At 43.0% G+C, this 25,405-nt stretch overlaps 1 protein-coding gene across 1 annotated transcript in view; it reads left to right on the top strand.

Moving 5' to 3' along the window:
- The first annotated feature begins 1,834 nt into the window (after positions 1-1,834).
- The window catches only part of MTR (5-methyltetrahydrofolate-homocysteine methyltransferase), a 113,719-nt gene continuing 90,148 nt past the window's right edge, over positions 1,835-25,405 (top strand). The window contains exons 1-4 of the mRNA XM_042474173.1: positions 1,835-1,960; positions 14,494-14,705; positions 20,517-20,606; positions 23,883-23,952. Coding sequence (XP_042330107.1) covers positions 1,906-1,960; positions 14,494-14,705; positions 20,517-20,606; positions 23,883-23,952 — 427 coding nt within the window. The 5' untranslated portion in view covers positions 1,835-1,905. The remainder of the gene's footprint in view (positions 1,961-14,493; positions 14,706-20,516; positions 20,607-23,882; positions 23,953-25,405) is intronic.

Raw genomic sequence — 25,405 nt, 5'->3', positions numbered from 1 at the left:
ACGGCGCACTGATGTCGCGAGGCGCCGCTGGCGCATTTGCGACATCATAGGCGCTGTGACACGTCTGGACGCTATGCATCCAGTACGTAAAGATGGCAGCGCCCATGTGGAAGGGGCGCCGCCATCTTGTACGTATTGTATACGTACTAGGGTTAGGGGGGTGCAGAAGCACCGCCCCTTCCTAACCCTAGTACGTATACAATACGTACTATATGGCGGTTTGTATCCCGCCATAGAATGGTAGAGTTGGAAGAGACCGCAAGGGCCATCCAGTCCAACCCCATTCTGCCATGCAGGAACTCTCAATTAAATAATCCCCGACAGACAGCCATCCACCCTCTGTTTAAAGACCTCCAAGGAAGGAGACTCCACTACACTCCAAGGAAGGAGTGTGTTCCACTGTCGAACAGCCCTAACTGTCAGGAAGTTCCTCCTAATGTTCAGGTGGAATCTCTTTTCCTGCAGCTTGCATCCATTGTTCCGGGTCCTGTTCTCTGGAGCAGCAGAAAACAAGCTTGCTCCCTCTTCAATATGACATCCCTTCAAATATTTAAACAGGGTGATCATATCATCATGATCTATGAGGAACGACTCAGGGAGCTGGCTAAACATCCCCAGCTCCCTGAGTCGTTCCTCATAGAACATGGTTTCTAGACCCTTCACCATTTTAGTTACCCTCCCTTGGACACGCTCCAGTTTCCCAACATCCTTTCTGAATTGTGGTGCCCAGAACTGGACACAATATTCCAAAGCAGAATACAGTGGCACTATTACTTCTCTTGATCTAGACACAATACTTTTATTGATGCAACCTAAAATTGCATTGGTCTTTTTAGCTGCCGCATCACACTGTTGACTCATGTTCACATTCATGTTCATGTTCATGTTCCCTTTCACATGTAGTCTCCTTAAGCCAGGTGTCACCCATCCTATATCTGTGCATTTTATTTTTCCGCCCTAAGTGCAATACCTTACATTTCTCTGTGTTGAATTTCATTTTGTTAGCTTTGGCCCAGCTTTCTAGTCTATTCAGGTCATTTTGAATCTTGATCCTGTTCTCTGGAGTATTAGCTATTCCCCCTAATTTGGTATCATCTGCAAATTTGATAAGTATGCTCCCAATTCTGTCATCCAGGTCATTGATAAAGATGTTGAATAGCACTGGGCCCAGGACAGAGCCCTGTGGGACCCCACTGGTCACTTCAGCCCCATGAAGCTATGCCTATGTAAAGACTGTATGCCATAGGCAGGCATTTATTTGGATTCTGATCGCTCATTATGTAAAGCGCTGTGTAAATTTATGGCACTATATAAATAAACTTTAATATAATAATAATAATAATAATAATAATTGAGGCTGTGCATATGATATTGTAATTTAAAGGTATAGTTTGTAATTTTGCTAGTTGTTTTAATGCCACAACTATTAGTACATCCAGTGATATGCGGGAATTATGATTAACGAGGAGTACAAAAGGCATTACTAAAGATTCAGTCTGGTGTGGTAAGGAAGGAGGAGGAGGAGGTCAACATCAGGGGCAGCAGGGGTTACCAATCATCTACACTTCCCAGAGTCCCCTAGCACTGAGCCCAGGGCAGCTAATGCGGTCTCAGAGTGGGTTTTGGGCCAGGGATTTGGGAACGAGGGACTCTCTATCTAGGCGGAGGGAAACCACGTCATCCGAGGGGGGGGGGTAAGTAGTCCCAAAGACCACCAGGGACGCCTCACTGCTCTGGAGAGCTCCATCCGCGCGAAGCAAAAGCCCCAGCGCCCACAAGGAAGGAGGCTTGGGCTGTGCGCCTGCGCAGTCGGTGACACTCCCGTGCGCATGCGCCCTGTTCTTCCTACCCAGCCGGCAAGCTCTGGGCTCTCAGAACTGTCTGGGAGAGCGAAGGGAGAGGAAGATGGCTCTCACGCGCCACGAAGGGGACAAGCAGCGGAGGGGCCTCCCGGGGGACGGTGCGTTTCCTTCCTGGGCGTGGAAGGCTTTGGATTCCTTCCCGGGTCTTGGGAGCAGGAGGAGGGACTACTGGGGGGCTTTGCTACCAATTACTGCCTCACTCTGAGGCTGAGAGAGTGTGACTGGCCTCAAGGGCGGCCTCAAGGGATGTCATATTGAGGAGGGAGCAAGCTTGTTTTCTGCTGCTCCAGAGAACAGGACCCGGAGCAATGAATGCAAGCTCCAGGAAAAGAGATTCCACCTCAACGTTAGGAGGAGCTAATGTTCCTGACAGTAAGGGCTCCCGGATCAGAGAGTGTTGGAGCCTCCTTCTTTGGAGGTCTTTAAGCAGAGGCTGGATGGCCATCTGTCAAGTATGCTTTGATTGGGAGTTCCTGCATGGCAGAATAAAGGGGTTGGACTGGGTGGCCCTTGCAGTCTCTTCCAACTCTACGATTCTATGATTCTAGGTAAGGCATTGAGAAACTTCTGCACAACCTTTGTGCAAGTCACACTCTCTCAGCCTCAGGGGAAGGCAATGGCAAACCTCTTCTGAACAAATCTTGCCAAGGAAACCCTAGGATAGGTTCACCTCATGGTCTCCATAAGTTGGAAACAACTTGATGGCGCACAACAGCGACCAGCACAACTTTGCTCTGGTGCCACAACAGACGACAGCTCCCAGAAATTCATAGCCTTGAGCCATAGCAGTTAAAGTGGTGTCAAGCCGGATTTATTTCTGTAGTGCAGATGCAGCTGTGGTTAAATTGCTGCCAAGTTGGCTTTGATTATGAATGAGACCCTTATTATTAATAGCCCCCCTCCCCCCAACTAAAGGTTTTGCAAATTCAGGTGCACGGCTTGCTTGGCAGAACCAAGTTTATAGAGTAAGAAGAATTAATTTTCCTCCCCCAGTTTATATGTTTTCGTTTCTTGTCTCGCTCTCCCATTAGTAGCTGTACCAGACTGAAAAACATGATGCAATACAGCATGCAGATTAAATAATATATGAATGAGCTGAGCTCCACGCGGAGAGTTCATTGCTTTTGTCCCTACATATTAAAAAGGCAGTATCAGCCAAAAGAATAGTACCAGCCACCGGCAACTTGATTTCCAACCTTGTGTATATTTCTGTGTCTCAGATACCTCAATATTGAGATATAGTTCTGAGATATTTCATGTTGAGATACATCAGTATGATTTCTTTTTAGTAACCCATGTGGAAAGTCTACCTCTTACTTTCGGTTTCTCAGACTGGCACATGGTTTTGTTTTTATTTATTCATTTATTTATTTTGCAGGTTTTAAAGTCTGGGGAGAATACAAGAAATCAGCTGCATTTTCAAAGAACTTTAGGTCCAGGGTGACCAAGCGCCCTCCTTTTCCAGGACAGGTCCTACATTTCCACCTTCTGTCCAGGAAGAATTTCAAAACCGCCTCCATTTTGAGCCTGACAAAGAAGCATGGATTTACATTCATATGTGTGTTTTTGAGCTGTTATTTGGGAATGTCCCACATTTTGCGGTGCCTTGTCCTCCTTTGTGGTTAGGGCATTTGGTCACCTTGGTTCACGCACAAGTATTACTCAACAGCACTGACAGACTTTTAAAAACACCATTGTTATTTGGTCTGAACATTTATAGATTATGTAAATACGTTACAAAACTTCAGATTTACCACTAAGTCCTCTTAATCTCTGCTCCTGCCATGGTGAATAAAACAAAGCAGGCTTTTTCATATTTACAGAACTTGGACACTTTTAAAAGTTATAGCAAAATTGAATATACATTTGGGCACTACACTTCATGCTGTTTGAAAGATTACTGAATAGTCCACACTGCTGAAAGCTGTACATTTACTGTGTTGTCTGTGTGAAGGATGCAAGCTGAAGGTGTGAAGGGAGAGTCTACCTTACCATAATTTTGTGTTGGCTCCAACCTATGAGCCCTGGTGGCACAGTAGTTAAATGCCTGTACTGCAGCCACTCACTCAAAACCATAAGGTTGTGAGTTCAAAAGGGCTCAAGCTTGACTCAGGCTTGCATCCTTCCGAGGAGGTCGCTGAAACGAGTACCTAGATTGTTGGGGCAATTAGCTTACAGTTGTAAACCACTTAGACACTGTTAGTTCAGTATAAAGTGGTATATAAATGAAGTTGTTTTTATTACTGTGGGGGGGAAAAGACTAATTGAAGAATACGGGCATATGTGTGCCTGCCCAAGGAATGAGGTCTGCTGTCAGAGGCTCTCATCTGTGTCTCACCTTTGAGATCAATATGCTGGGTGAGGACATGCAAGAGCAGAGTGACCAGGTGACCAGATATCTTAACGGCAAAGGAGGACAAGTCACTGCAAAATGTAGGACATTCAAGGAAAATGTAGGCCATTACCAAATAAAAGCAAAAAACACTACTACAAATATAAATTCATGCTTCTTAGTCATGCTTAGAAGGGAGGACATTTTGAAATTCCTCCTGGACAGAAGGCTGAAATGTAGGACATATCCTGGAAAAGGACGACTTCTGGTAATCTGTGTAAGGGGGCTTGCTTAGTTGTGGCAATCTAATTGTGGAATGCTTCCCCTCAGAGACCAATATTAAACCAATGTTGGCTTCATTTAGGCACCAAAGGAAGACTTTCCAGTGCACTAAAACCTTTGGTCAATAACAACAGCACTTACATTTCTGTACTGCTTATCAGTGAACCCAGCACTCCCTAAGCAGAGTTGTCAGAAGCACGTTGTGTGCTTTTCAACTTATGGCAACCATAAGGTGAACCTATCATAGGGTTTTCTTGGCAAGTTTCTTCAGAAGGGGTTTGCCATTGTCTTTTCTTGAGGCCGAGGGAGTGTGACTTGCCCAAAGTCACCTGGTGGGTTTCCATGGCAGTAAAGGGATTTGAACCCTGGTCCCCAGAGCCCTGGTGGCACAGTGGTTAAGTGCTTGTACTGCAGCCACTCACTCAAAACCATAAGGTTGCGAGTTTAATATCAGCAAAAGGGCTCAAGCTTGACTCAGGCTTGCATCCTCCTGAGGTCGCTAAAACGAGTATCCAGATTGTTGGGGGCAATTAGCGTACAGTTGTAGCCTGCTTAGACACTGTTAGTTCAGTATGAAGCGGTATATAAATGGAGCTGATTGTTTGTTTTGTTATAGTGCAACACTCGAATTACTGTGCCACGCTGGTTCTTTTGAAGTATAATAAGCTTATTAATAGGATTTACATTCAACGATAAGCCATTGTTTAGTTGCTAAATTTTATCATTATGTTGGTGATCAGGAATTTGTTGTTGTTAACTGCCATCAAGTTGATTTCAACTTATAGCGACCCTATGAATGAGAGACCTCCAATTTACTCTATAATCAATAGCCCTGCTTAGATCTTGTAAACTTAGGACCTGGGCTTCTTTGAGTATTCATCTGCAGTAAGTCTTCCTCTTTTCCTTTTGCCTTCTACCATACCAAGCATTATTGCCTTTTCAAGTGAGTCATGTCTTTATTTATTTATTTACTTCATTATTTACTTCATTTGTGTGCCACCTTTCTCCCAGAAGGAACCCAAGGTGGCTCACGTACAAAGATGTCTTCTCACGAATGTACATCAGTCTCAGTTTAATCATCTTGGCTTCCAGAGAGAGCTCAGACCTGATTTGTTCTAGGGCCCATTTATTTGTCTTTCCAGTAATCCACAGTATCCATAGAACTCTTTTCCAGCACCACATCTCAAATGCATTGATTCTTTTCCTATCAGGTTTCTTTGCTGCCAAGCTTCCCCAATCACATATGGAAATTGGAAATACAATGGCATGGACAGTCCTGATTTTGGAATTCAAAGATATATCTTCACACTTAAGGATTTTCTTTAGTCCCTTCATAATTGCTAGTCATCTTCTAATTTCTTGTCTGAAGTCTCCATATTGGTTAATGACTGAGCCAAAGTACAGGAAATGATTGATTGATTGATTGATTGAGATTTTATTTCTATACTGCCGTTCCCACGATCACGGCGGTTTACAGGCAATACAAATGCGATACAATACAGATTAAAAAACAACTTCACAATGAAAAACACCCCCAATAAAACCAGCATAACTATACATCATTAAAATCCACATAGCATCAATCAAAAATTACCAATCAATCTAAAAAATCCAATACTATACAACAGACAGTACCTAGGGGAAAAGCAGTCAGGACATGTGAGGGAAGGCTTGACAAAATAAATGAGTCTTCAGGTTCTTCTTGAACGACTCCAGGGAGGGGGCTAAGCGGAGCTCCTCAGGGAGAGCGTTCCAAGATTGCGGGGCTGCCACAGAGAATGCCCTTTGCGCCATTAGTACAAATTTTGTCTTGGGAACGCTCAAAAGATTTTTCCCCCCTGACCTGAGTGTGCGGGGCGGATTATATGGGGAGACGCAGTCCTCCAAGTACTCTGGGCCCAAGCCATTTAGGGCTTTATAGGTAACAACCAACACCTTGTAATGGGCCCGGAAGCGAATTGGCAGCCAATGCAGATCTTTCAGTATCGGTGTTATGTGGCTGGCCCTGGAACTACCAGAGACCAGCCTAGCGGCCATATTTTGAACCAACTGCAGCTTCTGAGCTTGGTACAAGGGTTGCTCCATGTAGAGCGCATTACAGAAATCAAGTCGAGAGGTTACCAGTGCATGCACCACTGTTTCAAGGTCCCCCCGGTCGAGGTAGGGACGCAGCTGGCGTATCAGCCGAAGCTGATAACAAGTGCTCCTAACTGTCGCATCCACCTGAGGGGTCAGGTGAAGCGACAAGTCAAGGAGCACCCCCAAACTGCGAACTGAGTCCTTTACGGGGAGCGTGACCCCGTTCAGGACAGGTGGACTAACCTCCTTCCCAGGACCAGGAGAACCTATCACAAGTACTTCCGTTTTCTCTGGATTCAGGCTGAGTCTGTTTTCCCTCATCCAGCCCATTACCGACTCCAGACAGGCATTGAGCGGAGAGATGTCATCCCTAGTCACTGCCTCAGTCGGAGACACAGAGAAGACTATTTGGGTGTCATCAGCGTACTGATAACACCGCGCCCCGTGTCTCCGGATGATCTCTCCTAGCGGCTTCATGTAAATGTTAAATAGCATAGGGGACAAGATCGCTCCCTGAGGGACCCCAGATGTAAGGGCCCTCTTATCGGAGCGACAGTCCCCCAGCTCCACCATCTGGAATCTACCCGAGAGGTAGGGACGGAACCACTGCAGAGCAGTGCCCCCGATACCCAACTCCCCCAGGCGATCCAGAAGGATACCATGGTCGATGGTATCGAAGGCCGCGGAGATGTCCAAGAGCACTAACAGGGACACGCTACCCCTGTCCATGCCCAGACGGAGATCATCGACTAAGGCGACCATGGCAGTGTCAACCCCATAGCCCGCCCGGAAGCCGGTTTGAAATGGGTCCAGATAATCCATATCCTCCAAGACCCTCTGCAGCTGGGAGGCAACCGCCCTCTCGATCACCTTCCCTAAAAATGGCAGCAGTGACACAGGCCGATAATTGTTTCGAATTAGGGGGTCAAGGGAGGGCTTCTTTAATAAAGGTTTTACAATGGCCGTTTTTAAATTCGATGGAAAAAGGCCCTCCCTGAATGATGTATTGATGATGCGACACAGCATTTCTGTTGTCGCCATTCCCCCTTGAACTGCCAGCCATGAAGGACAGGGATCGAGAGAGCAGGTCGTCTTCCTAACGCTGCTGAGGATCCTGTCTACATCCTTGGTACTAACAGACTCAAACTGATCCAGTATAACTGAGTCCACGGAAGCACTGGACGCCTCTACTCCTGATTCTGAACCAATAACAGCGTCAAGATCGGCCCTTAGCCGAGAGATTTTATCCGCGAAGAAGTTGTTAAACTCGTCACAGCAGGCTTTAGATGGCTCCAATAGTGGGTTCAGGGGGGGAGCCAACTGAGTGTGCTCTCTCACCACCCTGAACAGCTCTGCTGGACGCGACTCCGCGGACGCAATACGTGCAGCATAGAACGAATTCTTAGCTGCACCTATTGCCACTCCGTAGGCCTTCAAATGAGACTCTAGGAGTGTCTTGTCGGCCAAGTCCCGATGTCTCCGCCATTTGCGCTCTAGTCGTTGCGCAGCCCGCTTCCTTGCCCTGAGATCTTCCGTGTACCAGGGCTTTTTATTGGAAGCAGGCCGGAAAGGACACTTGGGAGCGATACTGTGTATAGCCCTGGAAAGATCAACATCCCAGATGTTGGTCAGGGCATCAACAGAATCGCCGTCAGTTCCAACCAAATGGCCCTCTAGGGCTTCCTGGAACCTTTCTGGTTCCATCAGCCTTCAAGGGTGGACCATTCTAATAGGTCCGCCACCCCCGGGGGGGATCTGGACAGTAGCCTTGATACTAGCCTCAACCAGAAAATGATTCGTCCATGACAGGGCAGAGATATTGGTTACCTCTGCCCACGGAGACTCCATGTCCGTACAGAAGACAACATTGAGTGTATTACCGGCACAATGCGTGGGCCCTGTGACCAATTGGGACAGGCCCATGGCAGTCATGGTAGCCATGAACTCCCGAGCTGCACCAGTTGGAACCTGACTGGCCTCGAAGGGGATGTTGAGGTCCCCCAGGACAAGAAGCCTGGGGGACTCCATCACCAGCTCCGAGACCAGCTGTGTCAGCTCGGCCAGGGAGTCTGTTAGCGCACGGGGTGGCCTGTAGACCAACAGAATCCCTAACTTGTCCCTAGCCTTCAGGGTCAGGTATATACACTCGATATAGTCTGTCTGGCGGACATGGTTCCTGGTCAAGGAAAGGGTGTTCTTGTAGATCAAGGCAACTCCCCCCCCCCCCCGCCCACTCACCCTGATCTGGTCCTTCACTGAGTACCCGGCAGGGAGGGCCTGTGCCCACACCGCTTCACTCTCAGGCCCAAGCCAGGTCTCAGTTATGCAAGCCAGGTCGCAGTTCTTATCCTCCACAAGGTCATATATTATGTGGGACTTGTTCTTAACCGACCTGGCATTGCACAGGAGCAGAGACAGGGTTTGTGGTACAGTTGGACTGACCCTCAGACCTCTTTGGTTAGGAGAGTGGATGGAAGGTGGGATAGATATTACACATCGATCCCGCCTTCCCTTATGATACAATTCCACACTCCTACCGCTATATCTCCCCTTGCCCCACACTACTCCAATGGGGGCTCCTCTTGATGCAGCCGCACCTGACAAGGTACAGGAAATCATTGACTGTCTTCATAGTCTATTTTAAAGTTACATATATAATCTGTGATCCTTATTTTTGTTTTCTTAATGTTCAACTATAAACTGTAAACTTTATAATTTCTTTACAATTTGTCAAGAATTGTTCCAGTTCTTCACTATTTTCTGCTAGTAGTATGGTGTCATCTACATATCTTAAATTCTTGATGTTCCTTCATCCAATTTTCATGCCTTCTTCCTCAGAGTCTAATCCAGTTTTGCTTATATGTTCAGCATACAAATTAAACAGACACGGTGATGAAATGCAGCCTTGCCTGACATCCCTACCAATTGGAAACCCCTCTGTTTCTCCCTATTCTGTCCTAATAGTGACCTCTTGTCCTGAGTACAGGTTACACATTAGGCTAATCAAATATTGTGGTTTCTTTAAGAGCAATCCATAGTTTTTCATAATCTACACAATTATAGATTTTATAGATTATAGCTCTGCATATCCTTCAGCCGAAATCAGTGGAGTTGTGAACACTCTCCAAAATACAGGGCCATTAAATATTTTAAAAGAACAAATTCTGCATTATTCTGCTTTATATCTATACCTATACCTATAGATATAGCTATTCCAGATAGTCTTTGAAAAGGATGAACCAATGATATGTGTTGGAATCAGTCCCAGGGACATCTGATGCCATCTATCCAGGTGATTACTCAGCCCATTTGGGACATTGCCCTATATACTCAATTATAAATTGAACAATTTATGCCCCAAAATTGACCCTAAAATCCAGGGTTGACTTATGTACAGGTCAATACAGTTATACTGCTGAGAAAGGTCCTAAAAAAAGCAGCCCCAATGTCCCAATTTCAGTTCCTCGGCAGTGATTTCTGAAAGACCTGCCAAAGCAGGAGTGTGTGTGTGTGTGGTGATTCTCTTCCCAATCTGATGTTAGAACCTTCTCTCCCCATCCTCCTCCTCTGGATCTCTCTGACCACCAAACATCCCGTTTTCCTCCATTTCCTTCTTCTCAATTCGATTCGTTAAAACATTCTCATCCCCTAAGGTTTTCCTTCAATTTATCCACGGTTCATTTCAAAATCCATGTTTTTGGCTCCCAACATGACTTATATATGAGATTGACTAGTACACAAGTATATATGTATTTTGATCATTTATACATTATTTTACAATTATTCTCTCTAGTATTTAGACTAAGATTGTAGGGCTAGAATCTTCATTCAGACCAAAAGGCAAAAGGGATTTCAATTTTAGAATCCATTCAACATCTTTTTTTTCTTCAAAATATATTGTTATTATAAATTCTTTTTATTTCCCCAAAGTGGAAATTTGATAAAGAATATTAGATTTCTTCAAAATGGCCAACTAGAGGAGCCCCCGCCCTTCTATTCTTCAAATTGGAGAGACTTTTTCTATTCTTTACTTTATGAGTCTCAAAATCCTTCTCACATAGTTTCTTGCACGGGCATTTAATAACTTAAATCATACAGCTAGTATTGCATGTACCAAGATGAGATAATTTGTATTGTTGGTCAAAACAATTTATACATTCTGTTATTTTAGTTGCATAGATGCAATATGTATAATGGCCACCTGGATGGTGCCCTATTGGTTTAGGCATAGCCATCATAATATTGTCAGTTGCTTATTTTAAAACTTTGCAATCAACATGCATTACTAAGCTCCTGATATTTCTTGTTCTTTTGAATGAAACCATTTTTTTCCTTCGGATCCTGGGATATTATCAAATATTTTCTCACAGATAGTAATCTGTGAATATGGATTATCCTCTTGCATTTGGCTTTTTGAAAGATTCTTTGTGATAATATCTGGTACTCACATTTCTCGGTTAAGCCCATTCTAGGTCTTTGCATAGAAGACTACATTGAAAACAGAGCCAATATGAGTTGTTGCATAGAATTATAGGTGCTATGGTCTGTGTCACGTCATACTTTTCCTTTTAGAGGACAGCTTCTGCACCAGGTACTGACAAAGCCCTTGTATAGATAGATGTTTCTTCATCCTCTTGGTGAGCACAGAAAACTGCCTCATAACCTTGTTATCTTTAAAGGATTTCAAAACAGTATGTTCTCATTTGACTATAGAACTAGAACTTTGAGCACTTCTTTGAAGATTACATTTTAAGTAAACTTTAAGTCTTAATAAAATTGGTTAGACTTGAGAGTAAGCATTGTTAAAATGGGGCTATCAGTTGATTGCTTTTATATGGCAGCCATCTCGGTACCACCATTGTCTCATTAGGAAAGACTGGTAAAAGAATATGCTTGTGTGTAGATATGTATGGGAGGTGTGTGGATAGAAAATGTAACTCTGGTCCAAAACATGCTGCAGAAATAATCCAGTTTGAGACCACTTTAACTGCCCTGGCTCAGTGCTAGGGAATTGTTTATTGTGGGACCAGAGCTCTCTAACAAAGGAGACTAAATGTCGTACATAACTACAATTCCCAGAATTCCTTAGCATTGAGCTGGCAGGTAAAGCAGTCTCATACTGGATTAGATCTGCAGTGTGTTTCAGACCTCTGTTTGCAGTTGTCAGTTTCTGCAGTTATAGCAGAAACCTTGAACCTAAAGAAACTTTAGCCTATCTGCATTCTTTTAAACTTAGCTAGATTTGCTTCGTTTGAACTGCTTTACCAAATTACTTGTCCTTTATGGGCAATCTTAGCTTCAGATTTTTTAGCTAATATTTGAGAGGCTTTATTTGCCAACTGAAATGCACAGTATACTTGTTGCAAGCTTTCGAAGCTCCATGGGCTTCTTCATCAGGCAAGATGTTACAAACCAAACAGGTGGGGAAAAACAATTGGAAATGTTAGTTAGATGCCTGCATGTTGTTTCAGTCCTTTGTAAAGATGTTATGATGGGGAGGATATCTTTTGCAGGCAGGCTCCTCCTCCTTCTGGCCATGCGGCAATAAGGAGATTTTCAAAGTCCAGGAAATTTAGTCTATCTGCGTCTCAATAGGGACCACTCTTTTGCAATCCACTATGTCTCCATTACAGTGAGGTCACAGGCATCTTTGTAGGCAGAGAAAAAGAGTCCTGTAACCTCACTGGAATGGAGACATACTGAATTACAAAAGAGGGGTCCCTGTATAGATGGAAACAACATGCAGGCATCTAACATCTCCAATTGTTTTAAAACTGTCCCCCTCTGCTGATTTTATAAGACAGGAAGGGCATGGATCTAGTATGTATGTGGTGGGTCTCACTTCTCCAAGGATCCTGCCACATCCTCATGCTGCACAATCTGAAACCTATTAAATAACATAGGACCGTGATGGCAAGCCTATGCCACGTGTGCCGGAATTGGCACTCTGGGCTGTTTTGCCAGGCACGGGCACCGGGGGAAGCGTGTGCCTGTTGCTCCTTCTCCCTGCCATTTTCGGACCTCCCGCTGTCTCTCGAAGATAGCGGGAAGGCAGAAAATGGCGCTGGAGAGAAGGAGCCAGAGGCACGCTTGTCTGGCTCCTTCTCCCAGCCTTTCTCCAGCCTTCAGTTGCCTATTGGAGACAACTGGAGGCTGGGAAAGGGTCGGGGGGGGGAGGCGGAGTGACCGGCGTGTGCCAGTTGCTCCTCCCCAGAGACCTTTCCCAGCCTCCAACTGTCTCCAGAAAGACAGCTGGGGGCAGGAAAAGGCCCCTGAGGAGGAGCAGTGGCGGCGAGCCGTGTCATGGGCTCTGTCGTGGCCCTTGCAGCCCCAGACCTCCCTCCAGAGAGATCTGGGGCTGCAAAGGCCGTGGAGGAGCCCAGGAGGCGGTGTGTCGGGTCCTGGGCTCCGTCACGGCCCTTGCAGCCCCAGACCTCCCTCCGGAGAGAGAGATCTGGGGCTGCAAAGGCCGTGAAAGTGCCCAGAACGGCGGCGTGCCATGTCCTGGGCTCCGTCGCGGCCCTTACAGCCCCAGACCTACCTCCGGAAAGAGAGATCTGGGGCTGCAAAGGCTGTGGAAGAGCTCAGGACGGCAGCATGCCAGGTCCTGGCCTCCGTCCCAGCCCTTGCAGCCCCAGACCTCCCTCTGGAGAGAGAGATCTGGGGCTGCGAAAGAGCCCAGGATGGCGGTGTGCCACATCCTGGGCTCCATCACGGCCCTTGCGCCCCAGACCTCCCTCCGGAGAGAGGATCTGGGGCTGCAAGGATGTGGAGGGCACAGGACCGCGGTGTGCTGGGTCCTGGCTTCCTCGCAGCCCTTGCAGCCCCAGACCTCCCTCTGGAGAGAAGATCTGGGGCTGCAAAGGCCGTGACGAGCCCAGGACACGGCGTGCCATGCCCCTTCCTTCGGCCTCCCTTCCCTTCAGCCGAACGGGCCCCTTGGTGCCGTTTGACCAAAGGAAGGGGCCGAGGGAAGGGCCGGGATGGGTGCCCAAGCCCTTCCCCTCGGCTTCCCTTTCCTTCGGCCAAACGGGCCCCTTGGAACCCATTCGGCTGAAGGTGGGCTGAAGGGAAGGGCCTGGGACAGGTGCCCAAGCCCCTTCCCTTCGGCTTCCCTTCCTTCGGCTGAACGGGTCCCTTGGAGCCCATTTGGCCGAAGGAAGGAGCCAAAGGGAAGGGCCTGGATGGGTGTCCAAGCCTTCCCTTCAGCCTCCCATCCTTCGGCCGAATGGGCGCCTTGGAGCCGTTCAGCCGAAGGAAGGGGTCGAAGGGAAGGGCCTGGGACGGGTGCCCAAGCCCTTCCCTTTGGCTTCCTTTCCCTTCGGCCGAATGGGCCCCTTGGAAGCTCCACCCCCAGCATGCGCCCCCCCCGGAGGGTGGAAACTCCGCCCCGGGCACGGCGAACCAAAAAGGTTCGCCATCACTGGCATAAGACAAGTAGAGGCGGGATTATATTCACCAGACCTGTATTAGCCACAGCATCCAAATTGGAGCAGATCTGAATGATTTTATCTGTACATTGCCATGCAGATTCTACACAGCAGGTTTCCAGGTGGTCTGCTTTCTGCTCTTGTGTGGAGACAGCAAGGTGACCTAGCAACAAAAGATGAAATAGTGCTAAATAGGTGCTATTATATTTATGTGAATTCCTTCTCATGGACATTTCTTAGTCAGGCCCCGGCTAGAGTTTCAATCTGGCAGGACAAAAATGATTGTTTACAGAGTAGAAACAGTTATCCAAACCTTTTCCTTCCACTGTGGATGTTCAGTATAGCTGCCATTATGCAAACAATTTCTATATCTTCAGGATAGGGTGAGAATACGAGCTAGGAGTTCTGATGATATCTTATTTCAATACTATGCACAGTTTGTTAAAGTAGATGTATGCTGAAGAGTATGCTGGAGTGTAAATTTAACCTAACTTCGTTCCTAACACAGTTACCAAAAAAAGCCTGAAAGATGAAATTGAATCCATTTTGCAAGAGCGTATTATGGTTTTGGATGGAGGCATGGGGACCATGATCCAACAACATAACTTGACAGAAGAGGAATTCCAGGGACAAGAATTTAAAGATCATTTGAAACCGCTAAAAGGAAACAATGATCTGTTAAGCATTACTCAGCCTGATATAATCTACAAAATTCACAAGGTCAGTATATTTTTTTTTTTGTTGAAGATCCTTATTAAAGGAATGTATTGATTCTTCTGGAATATATATGACAACTTTTAAGATCAATCATCATGGATACCTTTGTCCAAAAACTTCTGCAGATCAAGGTGTGTATAAGAATCATGAATCTCTTACATCTTTTGAATTATGTTATTAGAGAAGATACCATATATACTTGACTTTGGAGGTATGCTGTTTAAATTATGCATGCATCCTAAGAGGTCAGAAGCTGCACCAAAGCCATGCTCCAGTCCTAAGGACTGGAGCACAGCTTTGGTGTGGCTTTTGGCTTCTTAAGATGTGTGTGTCATTTAAACACCATACGTCTAAAGTGACCCGAAGCAGCTTTATTTTGGCCTGTCTGTACGGGCCTTATGTCAACCTCAGGTCGAAGGCAGGTTTTAGGACCAAAATTATGGATTTTGATATGACCCATGGTTAAATCGAGGGTAAAAATGGCAACTGTTTTGGCAGTGATTACAGCCTTTAACTTGAATGTGATAACGTTGCCTTATTTTCACCCAGAAAACCTGACAAACATAATCAGATGTCTTATTCAGATCCTTCAGAGCCCATTTCCTCTCAGTGCTCCTTTGAGGGGAAGCACCAAAGAGTCACCACTGTCACAATTTTTTTACTCTGGCATTCAAAAAGGCCAGAAGCTGTACCATGGCAGGGAGAGTAGAGTGGGTTCTGTGCTTCTTTTAGGTTCTCCCTTGACAGATATTACCTCTCACCTTTTGCAACTCTACTCAGAGAAGGGGATGGCTTCTTTCTTTAACAAGAGTTAAAATACAGTGCTTGTAGTGATCCTTGGATAAATCCACCAAGGCTTTTTGGGTCAATTTTTTGATTAAAATTTCTAGACTTATATGTGAGTACTGTATATACAGCATGTAAGTTGTTTCTGTTCACCTCCTATTGAAATGAACTGGGAAACTTTTATTAGTTTATAAGGGGCTGGATTATGCCCATGTTCTTTACAATTTTGTTTTGTTAATACTTGGATGGCATTTGGATTAGTTGGTCTGTTGGTCTTTTATCCATATTAGCTATCTTGAGTGTTTAGAAAATAATAAATAAAAATAAAAAAGAAAATATAAAGAATTAAAAGAAGATTAAAAATTTCAAAATCATGGTTTCATCCAATGTGTAAGAAACCTGTGACCCTCCAGAAGTGCAGCACCCATCACAACTGGGCATGCTATCTGAAGGTTATGGGAATTACTGCCCAACAACATCTAGAGGGCCACACATTCCCCATGCTTACTGTAAGGATATAACAGGGTTATACAGTGCTCAATTTTAAGACAGGTAGTCTGACTCAAACTTCCATTCCATTTGCTGTGTCAGTGCTGAAGGGCATGGAGGGATGGGAAAGATAATAAGGTGCCCCCTCCTCCAGCCATGGCTTGACCAATACTATTGCAGACTGGCTGGAAGTCTGAATGAGAGCCTACTTGGTTTTGTGGAGATATGCTTTATTGTAGATTTCACTTCTAAACATTCAGTGTCTTATTTCTTTTGAAACATTGATGTTTAAAGCATGATTTGGTCTTTTTTCTTTGTTCTCTGTATTAGTGTGCTTTATTCTTCCAGATAATGTAAAAGTGTCCTTGGAAGCCTAAGACTGCAGCCATTGTTTTCCTATTCCTCTCTTGGTGACTTTGTGGTTAAATCAAATGGAACAGTCTCTGGGCATGATATAGTATGCTTCTGGGTACAACTTGGAAATAATGCATAACAAATAATGGTGTTGCCTGTAATATCTTTGGGTTAATGAGAACATAATGGTATTCTTTCTGCAAAATAATGATATATATGGTTACATTGATTCTGTTGGTGCAATAAGTAATCTTTACTTCTAAAATATTGGGCATTAATGTGGTTCTTAGCCATTTTTCTCCACCTCTCATTTTTAAAGTGTATTTTTTAAAAAAATAATTATTATAAAGTAATGAAAATGTTACATGTTAATAATGCATTACTAATATATTGATCTTAAAGTAACATGTAATGATAACACACTGCTTTGGAAAAGGTAATGGGTAATGCTGTTTGTGTTACTTTTAAAAAATATAGCATTCTGAGCTCTGTCCCTGAGCACTTAGCCTGTTTGTAAAATAATTTTTTAAATTTTCAACTGAGCTGAAGAAAAACAGCACCACAGGGCCCACATGTTTGGACCTCTAGGGATGCCCATCTAAGTCTAGAGTTTCCCAGAGATCCAAGTGTATTGCTTAATAATTTGTGGTTCCTCCGACTCCTTGGAGGAAGGCATGGGGGGAGGAAGGGTGGATGTCATCTGAGTTCTTGGAGGATTTGGAAGGCACAGGGGGAGGCAGGATGCCCTCCGAGTCCTCCATGGACTTGGGAGAAGCTGCCCTTTTGGCCCCACCTCCATAAGTCCCACCCCCTGGAAGGCCTGCTCCCTGCATCAGGTGACATCTGAGCTGGTAATGCCACTGCCATTGACAGCCAAAAAGACAGCCAAATGTTTCATAGAACAGATCAAGCCGGAAATCTCTCTGGAAGCTAAGATAATTAAGGTGATGCTGTTATACTTTGTCCATATCATGAGAAGGCATGACTTATTAGAAAAGACAATAAAACTAGAATAGGTTGAGGGAAGTAGAACAAGAGGAAGACCACATGCCAGAAGGATAGACTTGATCAGAAAGGTCGGGGGCCTGGATTTGCAGGACAGTGGAAGACAGTTCTGGGAGGGTTGCTATTTCCTCAGATGACAGGATTAAAATTAAAAATGACCTTGACATATTAGAGAACTGAGCTAAAGATAACAAGATGAATTTCAACAGGGAGAAATGTAACATACTATACTTGGGCAGAAAAAATGAAATGCACAGATATAGGATGGGAGACACCTGGTTGTACAAAGCGCTGTGTAAATTTACAGCGCTTTATAAATAAAGGTTAATAATAATAATAATAATAATAATAATTGTACAACAATTCATGTGCAAGGGAACATGATTTTTGGTTGCATCAACAGGAGTTTAGTGTCTAGACCAAGGGAAGTGATAGTACCACTGTGTTCTGCTTTGGACAGGCCTCACCTCAAATATTGTGTCCAGCTCTGGGCACCTCAATTCAAGAAGGATGTTGACAAACTGGAGTGTATCCAGGGGAGGGTGACTAAAATGCTGAAAGGTCTGGAAGCCATGACTTATAAGGAGCAGCTTAGGGAGCTGGGAATGTTTAGCCTGATGAAATGAAGGTTAAAAGGGGACATGATAGTCATGCTTAAATATTTGACAGGATGTCATATCAAAGAGGGAAGAGTCGTATTTTCCATGGCTCCAGAAACGAGGACAAGGAGCAGTGGGTTCAAACTACAGGAAAAGAGATTCCACCTAAATCTCAGGAGGAACTTCCTGACGGTCAGAGCTGTCCAACAGGGTGATGGAGTCTCCTTTGGAGGCCTTTAAACAGAGGCTGGATGGCCATCTGTTGGGGGTGCTTTGATTGTGAGTTCTCCCAGTATCTTAGTCCAAATTTAGATTTATGCCGATTGGTTACCTCTTATGTTCTCCTTCTTTGAGTGATGTCTAACTGGCTATCCTTGTGTAATTTTATACTCCTGATTCCCAGTTTGTGTTGAAGGGTTTTTGTTTTGTTTTTTGCATTGGTAGAAGATGCTTGTTTAAATATTAAAATGCATGGGATACTTTTGCAACAAGAGATATTTCCAGTCACCCAAATGATCATACAGTAGAAGTTTGCCCTTAGTTTTTAGAGTGTTTCCAAGAGAACACTGTTATCATCAGTTAGTTTCTTTGAAAATCTAAGTTGCATATTTTTCACTGGCAACATTCTGATTAAAATATAATTGGCTGTAATTACCCTTATCCTCATTTATTTTCTTTATTTCAATGAATGAAATCCCAAGGGTTTAAAGTAAACAGTACAGCCATGTTAATGCTTTATAAAGTCATATCAGTTCTTCCACATCTGTGGGGAAACATACATTTCTTTAAGAAACTGAGGTGTGTTCATTTGGAAGAACAGCATGAGTATCAAAGTAGAATTACTGCTATTGCCACTTTCAATTATAATTTAATTACATAATATATGGTAGATTTTCCTTCCCTGCTGTTCAAATAATGAAAAGGCACTAGATGAATTTGCAGATGGTAGGACTTTTGAAGATTTCCGTCTAATCTCTTAAGATTAATAGCAGAATTAAAGTGATTAGAGAGTCCAATTTTACACCTGGTTACTTATCAGCAGTGGTAGAGAAGCTGTTAAATGTGTATATAGGCCATTCAAGGAGCTCTTGAGGCATTATTGCAAACATATGGACACCATCACTTTGGATTTATTCAAGCTCATATATACTCATAGATCGCATTACTGAATACTAGTCTCTACAGAATTTGTTGTTGTGTGCCTTCAAATCATTTCCTACCTATGTCTACCATAAGATCATGGTGTTTTCTTAGCAAAGATTTGTTCAGAGAGGGTTTGCCTTTGCTTTTCTCTGCAACTGAAGAGTGTGTGGTTTGCCCAAGGCTCAGCCATTTCCATGGCTGAGCAGGGATTTGAATCCTGGTCTCCAGAGTCATAGTGCAGTGTTCAAACCACTACACCATGCTGGCTCTCTCTTTTACAGAATGGTCATGTTTCATTACCAGTGAACCTTGTATTTTCATTTTATAACTTTTTAAAAGATTGATGTTCTACTTTTGTTTTATAACATGCATGACAGTGTAACTTACATGAAGGTCACTGAAGTCAAGGTTATAATGTGAGGGTCTATGGTTAAAGTAGTCAGGAGCATACAGATATGGAGGGGCCATAAACATAATAGGGCTCCTCAGCTTACAGCAGGGATGAAGTTCCTGTGCATCTCCAGATCTTGTTGGGACTCCAGTCCTTATCAGCTTTAGCCACCACAGGCAAAAGTCAAGGATAATGAGGGCATTAGCTCAACAACTGCAGGGCCATAGTTTCCTTACTGTTGATTTAAGTTATTAACAGAGAATGTCATCTATATTGAGAGACTACTTACTTTTCAGTTTTCTTTCAGAATGAACCAGAACTGAAATCATCCTTTAGAAAGTTCTAGAAATAATCTGATAAATAGGATTTAAATTTTCTCATTTGTGATGCTGAATGTATAGTTTTTATTAATTATGTATTATAGAATATTGTGTTAAGTAGGCTTTCTATAAAAGTGCGTATGCTCGAACCCCATTGGATATAATGGGGCTCGTGCTCGCTGCACGGTTGTGTGTGGGCACATGGGCGCCATTCTCCCTTTTGCCGGGCCTTCAGCATAAGCTGAAAGCTGCCTATAATGAGCCTGCGTATGGCGCGGGCTCATTGTATGTGTATATTATATTTGTTATTGTGTACATTAGATTATAGGTGATTAAAAAATAAACCATCAATACTTCTTACATGTTTTTCCTGGATACCAGAAGGATGCAGTTAATCACTAAATGTACATTCAGTATGTATTGAAACGATTAACAAATAGAACTGAAAAATATAGCATAAGTAAAATGTTTCCGTTTCCTTCTCCTTCAGCTCCTAAAGATGAAAAACATTCCTATATTATATTATACTGTATTATATTATATTACTTTAAAACAGAATGTTTGAGTTCTGCTGAAACCAGAAATCCTAATAAGGTTATCATGGTTTTTAAAAAAATGTTACATAGTAATTTTTTCAGGATACAGAAACTCAAATTGTAAAGATACTTTTTATATTTCTTCCACACCCACCTTGATAAAAGCCTTATTTGCTATCTTTTTCTTCCAGGAATACTTGATGTCTGGTGCTGATATCATAGAGACAAACACCTTCAGCAGCACTAGAGTAGCCCAAGCTGACTATGGCCTTGAACAGCTGGTAAGTATGTTGGTTGGGTTTTCCATCAGTAAGATCGGCTTGATTCTGAACTCCCCCACTATCTATATTAAAGTTTGCATTGGTAAAGACCTTGCTATCCTTCGCTTTCCCTTTGTTGTTTCCCCTTACTGTAGGTGACATAACTGTCCATTTGCTTACATTATTTTCTTTAGTGCCATGTATGTGGATGACAAATGCAGGAGTAGCTATTTTGACCATAAGCTAAATTCCAAAATCCATATTAATACCTTTCAACAGTCCACTAAAAAGGCATTCTGTGTTCTGTGCAAGCTTTTGAAATCAGATGTTTCTTCATTAGGTAAAGGTGATAGAAAAGTATGAAGGGGAAAGAGGAAATTGACATTATTTAAATCTCATAGGCTGTAACTTGTCTCAAGGCCTAATACAGACTACATGGCTCATAACATCACACTGTTCCTCAACTTTTCCCCTGCATGTGTATTTAGGGTACTGCATATAAAAATTTCTGAGAGAGCTTGTTTCAGCTAAAAGATTATCTGAGCTTTGCAAAGAAGGATTAAATGACTAGGAGAGACAAGGATTAACAGTCACAATGCTCAACTGTTTAATCATAGCTAGCTCACAAAGACTGCAGTTGTTCACTTCTATGAGGCAGAAAGTAGAGCTTGTATCTAGTGATAGTGAGGTAGTCTACCTCATCTCATAGAAGTGTTTTCATTGGGTCAAAAGATAAATAACACAAAGAAATAAGCATCTCTGGATCTATGCCTATTTACAAGGCTGGATTATGACCTGTAGCCCATTATCTTAACATATACTCTGTACCAAAGTCAATACAATATCATTCCCAGCTTGACTGTCCATCAGAGGAATCTAATTCTATGAGAAGGAGTTTAGTTATTACTTTTGATACAGTAGATCAGAGTAACTGTGGAAGAGTAGGGGTCCACGGTAGCCCCCCCCCAGGAGATCTTGGAGAGCTGCACCCGCTCCACAAACAAACAAACCCCCATACCTCCTAGGGGACAATGGGGCATTTTCATCAGGCCTTTTCTTAACAATTTGCTGTATCGAAAGTAATAACAAAATTGCTATTCGTACAATTAGGTTCCTTTAACACAGTGGTCCCCGTTTTTGGGGGATGAGAACTCTAGTGCTTTCCCTCTACTTATTTCTTGATTATAGGTCTACTGTTTGACAGTGACATCTATCTCAGATATACCCAGCTTGCCACCACCACCTTGTCTGCTTCAGTCATTCATGTGCAAGTACAGCAGTGGCAGTGGCCCAGGTATGCTTTCCCCCTTTTTGGCCTTATAGCAAAAGAAAGGCTGGCTGGCTGGCTGCTTGGTTGCTGCTCCCAGGGTGATTGGATGCAAAGGGAGCAGTGACTGAGCAGTGACTGAGGAGCCTCTCGCCTATTTCACTCTTTGCTGCAAGACTGACATGGACAAGAGGCTTCTCAGTTGCTTCTTAGGTGGCTGCTTGATTGCTGCTCCCCAGGTGGCTTGAGTGCAAAGGGAGAAGCTTCTCCCTATTGAGGAAGGATTCTCAATACTTTGCTGGGGCAGAGAGAGGCACAGTTGGCTTCCTTCATTTCTCCCCAGTGAGGAAGGACCCTCAATCTGAGAGAGGTGAGATAGGCAAAGGACACTTTTGGAGTATCTCCCCAGATACTCCTTCCCCTCCTTTACCAGAGACATGCCTTCCCCATACAGATTCAAGCTGACCCCCCTTAAAAATGGCTTCTTCTGCTACCTCTTTGGTTGGCCTGTTCAATGAAGGAAAGCAGGAGCAGCAGTGAAGTTCCAACCTGCCAGGCAAATCCCGGCAAAGCTCACAAAGCTTAAGCAGGATCTCTGCCACTTCTTCCCACCACCTTGTACTCTAGCTCAACATCCTAAGGCTGCTGGTTCCCCTTGCCTTTCTTGCATGCCAGTATTTGGATCGAAGGATCCCCTGCTGCTCCCCTTTCCCTTTTAAATTGGAGGAGAGAATTTATGTGGACTTTTTAACTGATGGTGATTTTAATTTTCAGGTTCCTTGAAATAAATGGCATGACTGGTAGTTCCTGCATGTGGACATAACATTAAACTGTGGTTTAATACTGCACGAACAGGCTTAAGCTTTCATTTCCATTTTTACCAAGCTGAGATCTCTTACTATGTCAAGACAGGGTTTTCTACAAGTCTGGGAAGGTGCATATAACAGGAATTAATGACAAAACAGAGTATCTAGATTTCTATGTTGGACCTGTAACATCTGATGGGTATTCATGTTGGAAGCAGATGTCATATGCTTGGGTTCTTGGCCAGTAATAGTTTCTGCATTACTGCAGACTAGCAGATTATAGCCCTAAGGCCATTTTTCTGCTCCCACTTCTTTCTTTAGTTTTAATTAAAAAGTCCTGCATAGTGTATTTTGCTGAAAAGGCACTTTTTATGCAAAACATTTTTGTCACAAAACCACAGTCCTGCCCATGAATTTGTCATAAAACAATCCCAAATAGCAAGAAAATAAATTAAATAAATCTCATCAGCAGTTGACCATTCTCTTGATGTAGGTTATTGATGTGGTGTGTCATTGTATGTTGTTGTGGATAAAGAGAATAAGTGCCTATTTCTCACATCCCTAATGTGTTGATAACTGATTGGCTACAGAAGATCTCAGGACTTCTATTATTCAATTAGTGGTATTGTCTTAATTGAATTAGGACGTGGGAAGGTTTAGCTTTTATTTCTTCTAGGAGTTTCTAGACCAGAACAGATATTCTAGAGGGCTGGGACACATTCTCGTGTCACCAGAGTGTTCTTATGGGATCCATAAAATGCATCCCGGACTCATTTTAAACCTCACCAATTGCCTTTCCCAAACTAAATGTAGATTAACTGCTGGTTTTATGCTTTGTATTGTGTTTTTAATATGTTATACTGTTATACTGTTTAATACTGTCTTAAGGGGGGGAGGGATAAAGTGTTTTTAATTGTCATATTTTATATTTTACTGTTGTTAACCGCCCGGATTGGTTTGCCAGAGGGCGGTATACAAATAAATATTATTATTATTATTATTATTATTATTATTATTATTATTATTATTATTATTTAGAGCCAAGGTGGTAGTATGAAAACCTAAATAGAAGTAAACTGGTGTTTTTGGGCAACAAAGCCTAAGTACCCTAGCAACCTCTGCCCTTAACCTGCAGTCAGAACAGGGTAGTTCACCCTGGAAGATAACCTGGGTTCTTCTGTCTTGTTTTTCATATTCCAATTTACATACTTGTCCACCTCCTAGGCTTATAGGTTGAATAAATTATCAGCACAAGTAGCTAGAAGAGCAGCCGTTGATGTTACTGCTGAAACAGGTAAGTAGTTTTCTTTTCTTACAACACTGTGCTTGGATTGCAGGTTACTATGAGTCACTTTTGTTTACCAGGTTGTTATTTAAAATACATGATTACTAGAGATGCCCTTCAGTAAAATCAATTTTAAACTCAGTGCAGCATGCACACTTGTTTTTAAAATTTATTTATACCAAATTGGATAAAATGCAGCTAAACAGGTTGGTTTTCAGATTCTGATGTTTGAAGATATCTAGTGTTTGAAGCAATTAGAGGATATAAAATTTCAACATTCCATCAGAAAAAAAAAAACATAATTTGGTTTCAAACATGATTTGTGGTCTCTCAGTAGCTTTGAAGATGTGCAGCGATCTCAAAATAAAAGGGACTAGTAATTGCTAAGGACAGGTCTCTTCCATCTTTTTCCCACATTGCAGTTTAGGGCATAATAGCATTTTCAAAAAGCAAACTGGCTTCAGTCTTTTCAAGGTTGTTATACCCTTTGATCGTGTCATATCCATCCAGCTTTCCAGATTAGATTTTCTGTTCTTACTAGATGTCTTCAAGTAAGAATTCCTAATTTTTAAGTATATAAAATGAAGGCTTCCTGCTCTTGTACACCCTTCAGGCTTCTCAGATTGCAGTTCTCTAGTGAGAACAGAAGTCACGACTGCTAGAATATTTTTGTCATGTTAGATTCTAGACCCATTAATACTGGCTCCTCTTGGCAAGTTCCTTTAGCCTGTTTCCTGCTGTTTCTAGGCTCCATAGATTGTTTTGCCCAGTCCTGTATTCTTGACCTCATTTTATTCAACTAATTTTTTTGTTTGTCTTTGTGTCTTCACTGTTCATTATTTCATGAAATCGTTACTTTCACCTCCTATTATTTCCTCATTTTCCAGCTTTTTGAGCCCTCACTTTCTCCCTTTTTTAATTACTAAATATCTAACCAGGCTGTCATCCTGAAAGATTCCAGGACAGTATCCAATGAACGAATGAGTGACAACTATATTAAAAAAAAACAGCTTTACACATTAAGCCTCATATAACAGAGAACCACAAACATGTCAAGTAAAATAGAATTAATAAAATAAATTTGAATACCTGATCAAATGAACATGCCTTGACCTGGATATAAAAGAGATTGTGATTTTCTTAGAGGATTATTCCTAAACCAGGACGCCACCACTGAAAAGTCTTTCTTTCTTTCTTTCTTTCTTTCTTTCTTTCTTTCTTTCTTTCTTTCGATACATACCATACCTTATTGAATGAGGTTTTATTCTGAAGATGTATTTCCTTTAATTACCCAGTCTGTTGACTTGCCTGTCTAGCATTCATTTCTCCTTTCCTTCTTCTGTAAGCAGTAATATTCTCCCTACTCTCAAACATTGGGAAGTTTATTCCCTTCTTGAATTCTGCTCTTGCTGTCATTTCTTCTCTGACCCACAGCTTGCTCCCTAGTGACCATTTGTTCTGT

Source organism: Sceloporus undulatus, chromosome 1, assembly GCF_019175285.1.
Source record: "Sceloporus undulatus isolate JIND9_A2432 ecotype Alabama chromosome 1, SceUnd_v1.1, whole genome shotgun sequence".
Classification (NCBI taxonomy): domain Eukaryota; kingdom Metazoa; phylum Chordata; class Lepidosauria; order Squamata; family Phrynosomatidae; genus Sceloporus; species Sceloporus undulatus.
The sequence above is the reverse complement of the archived record's forward strand: the minus strand, read 5'-3'. Positions and strand labels throughout refer to the sequence as shown.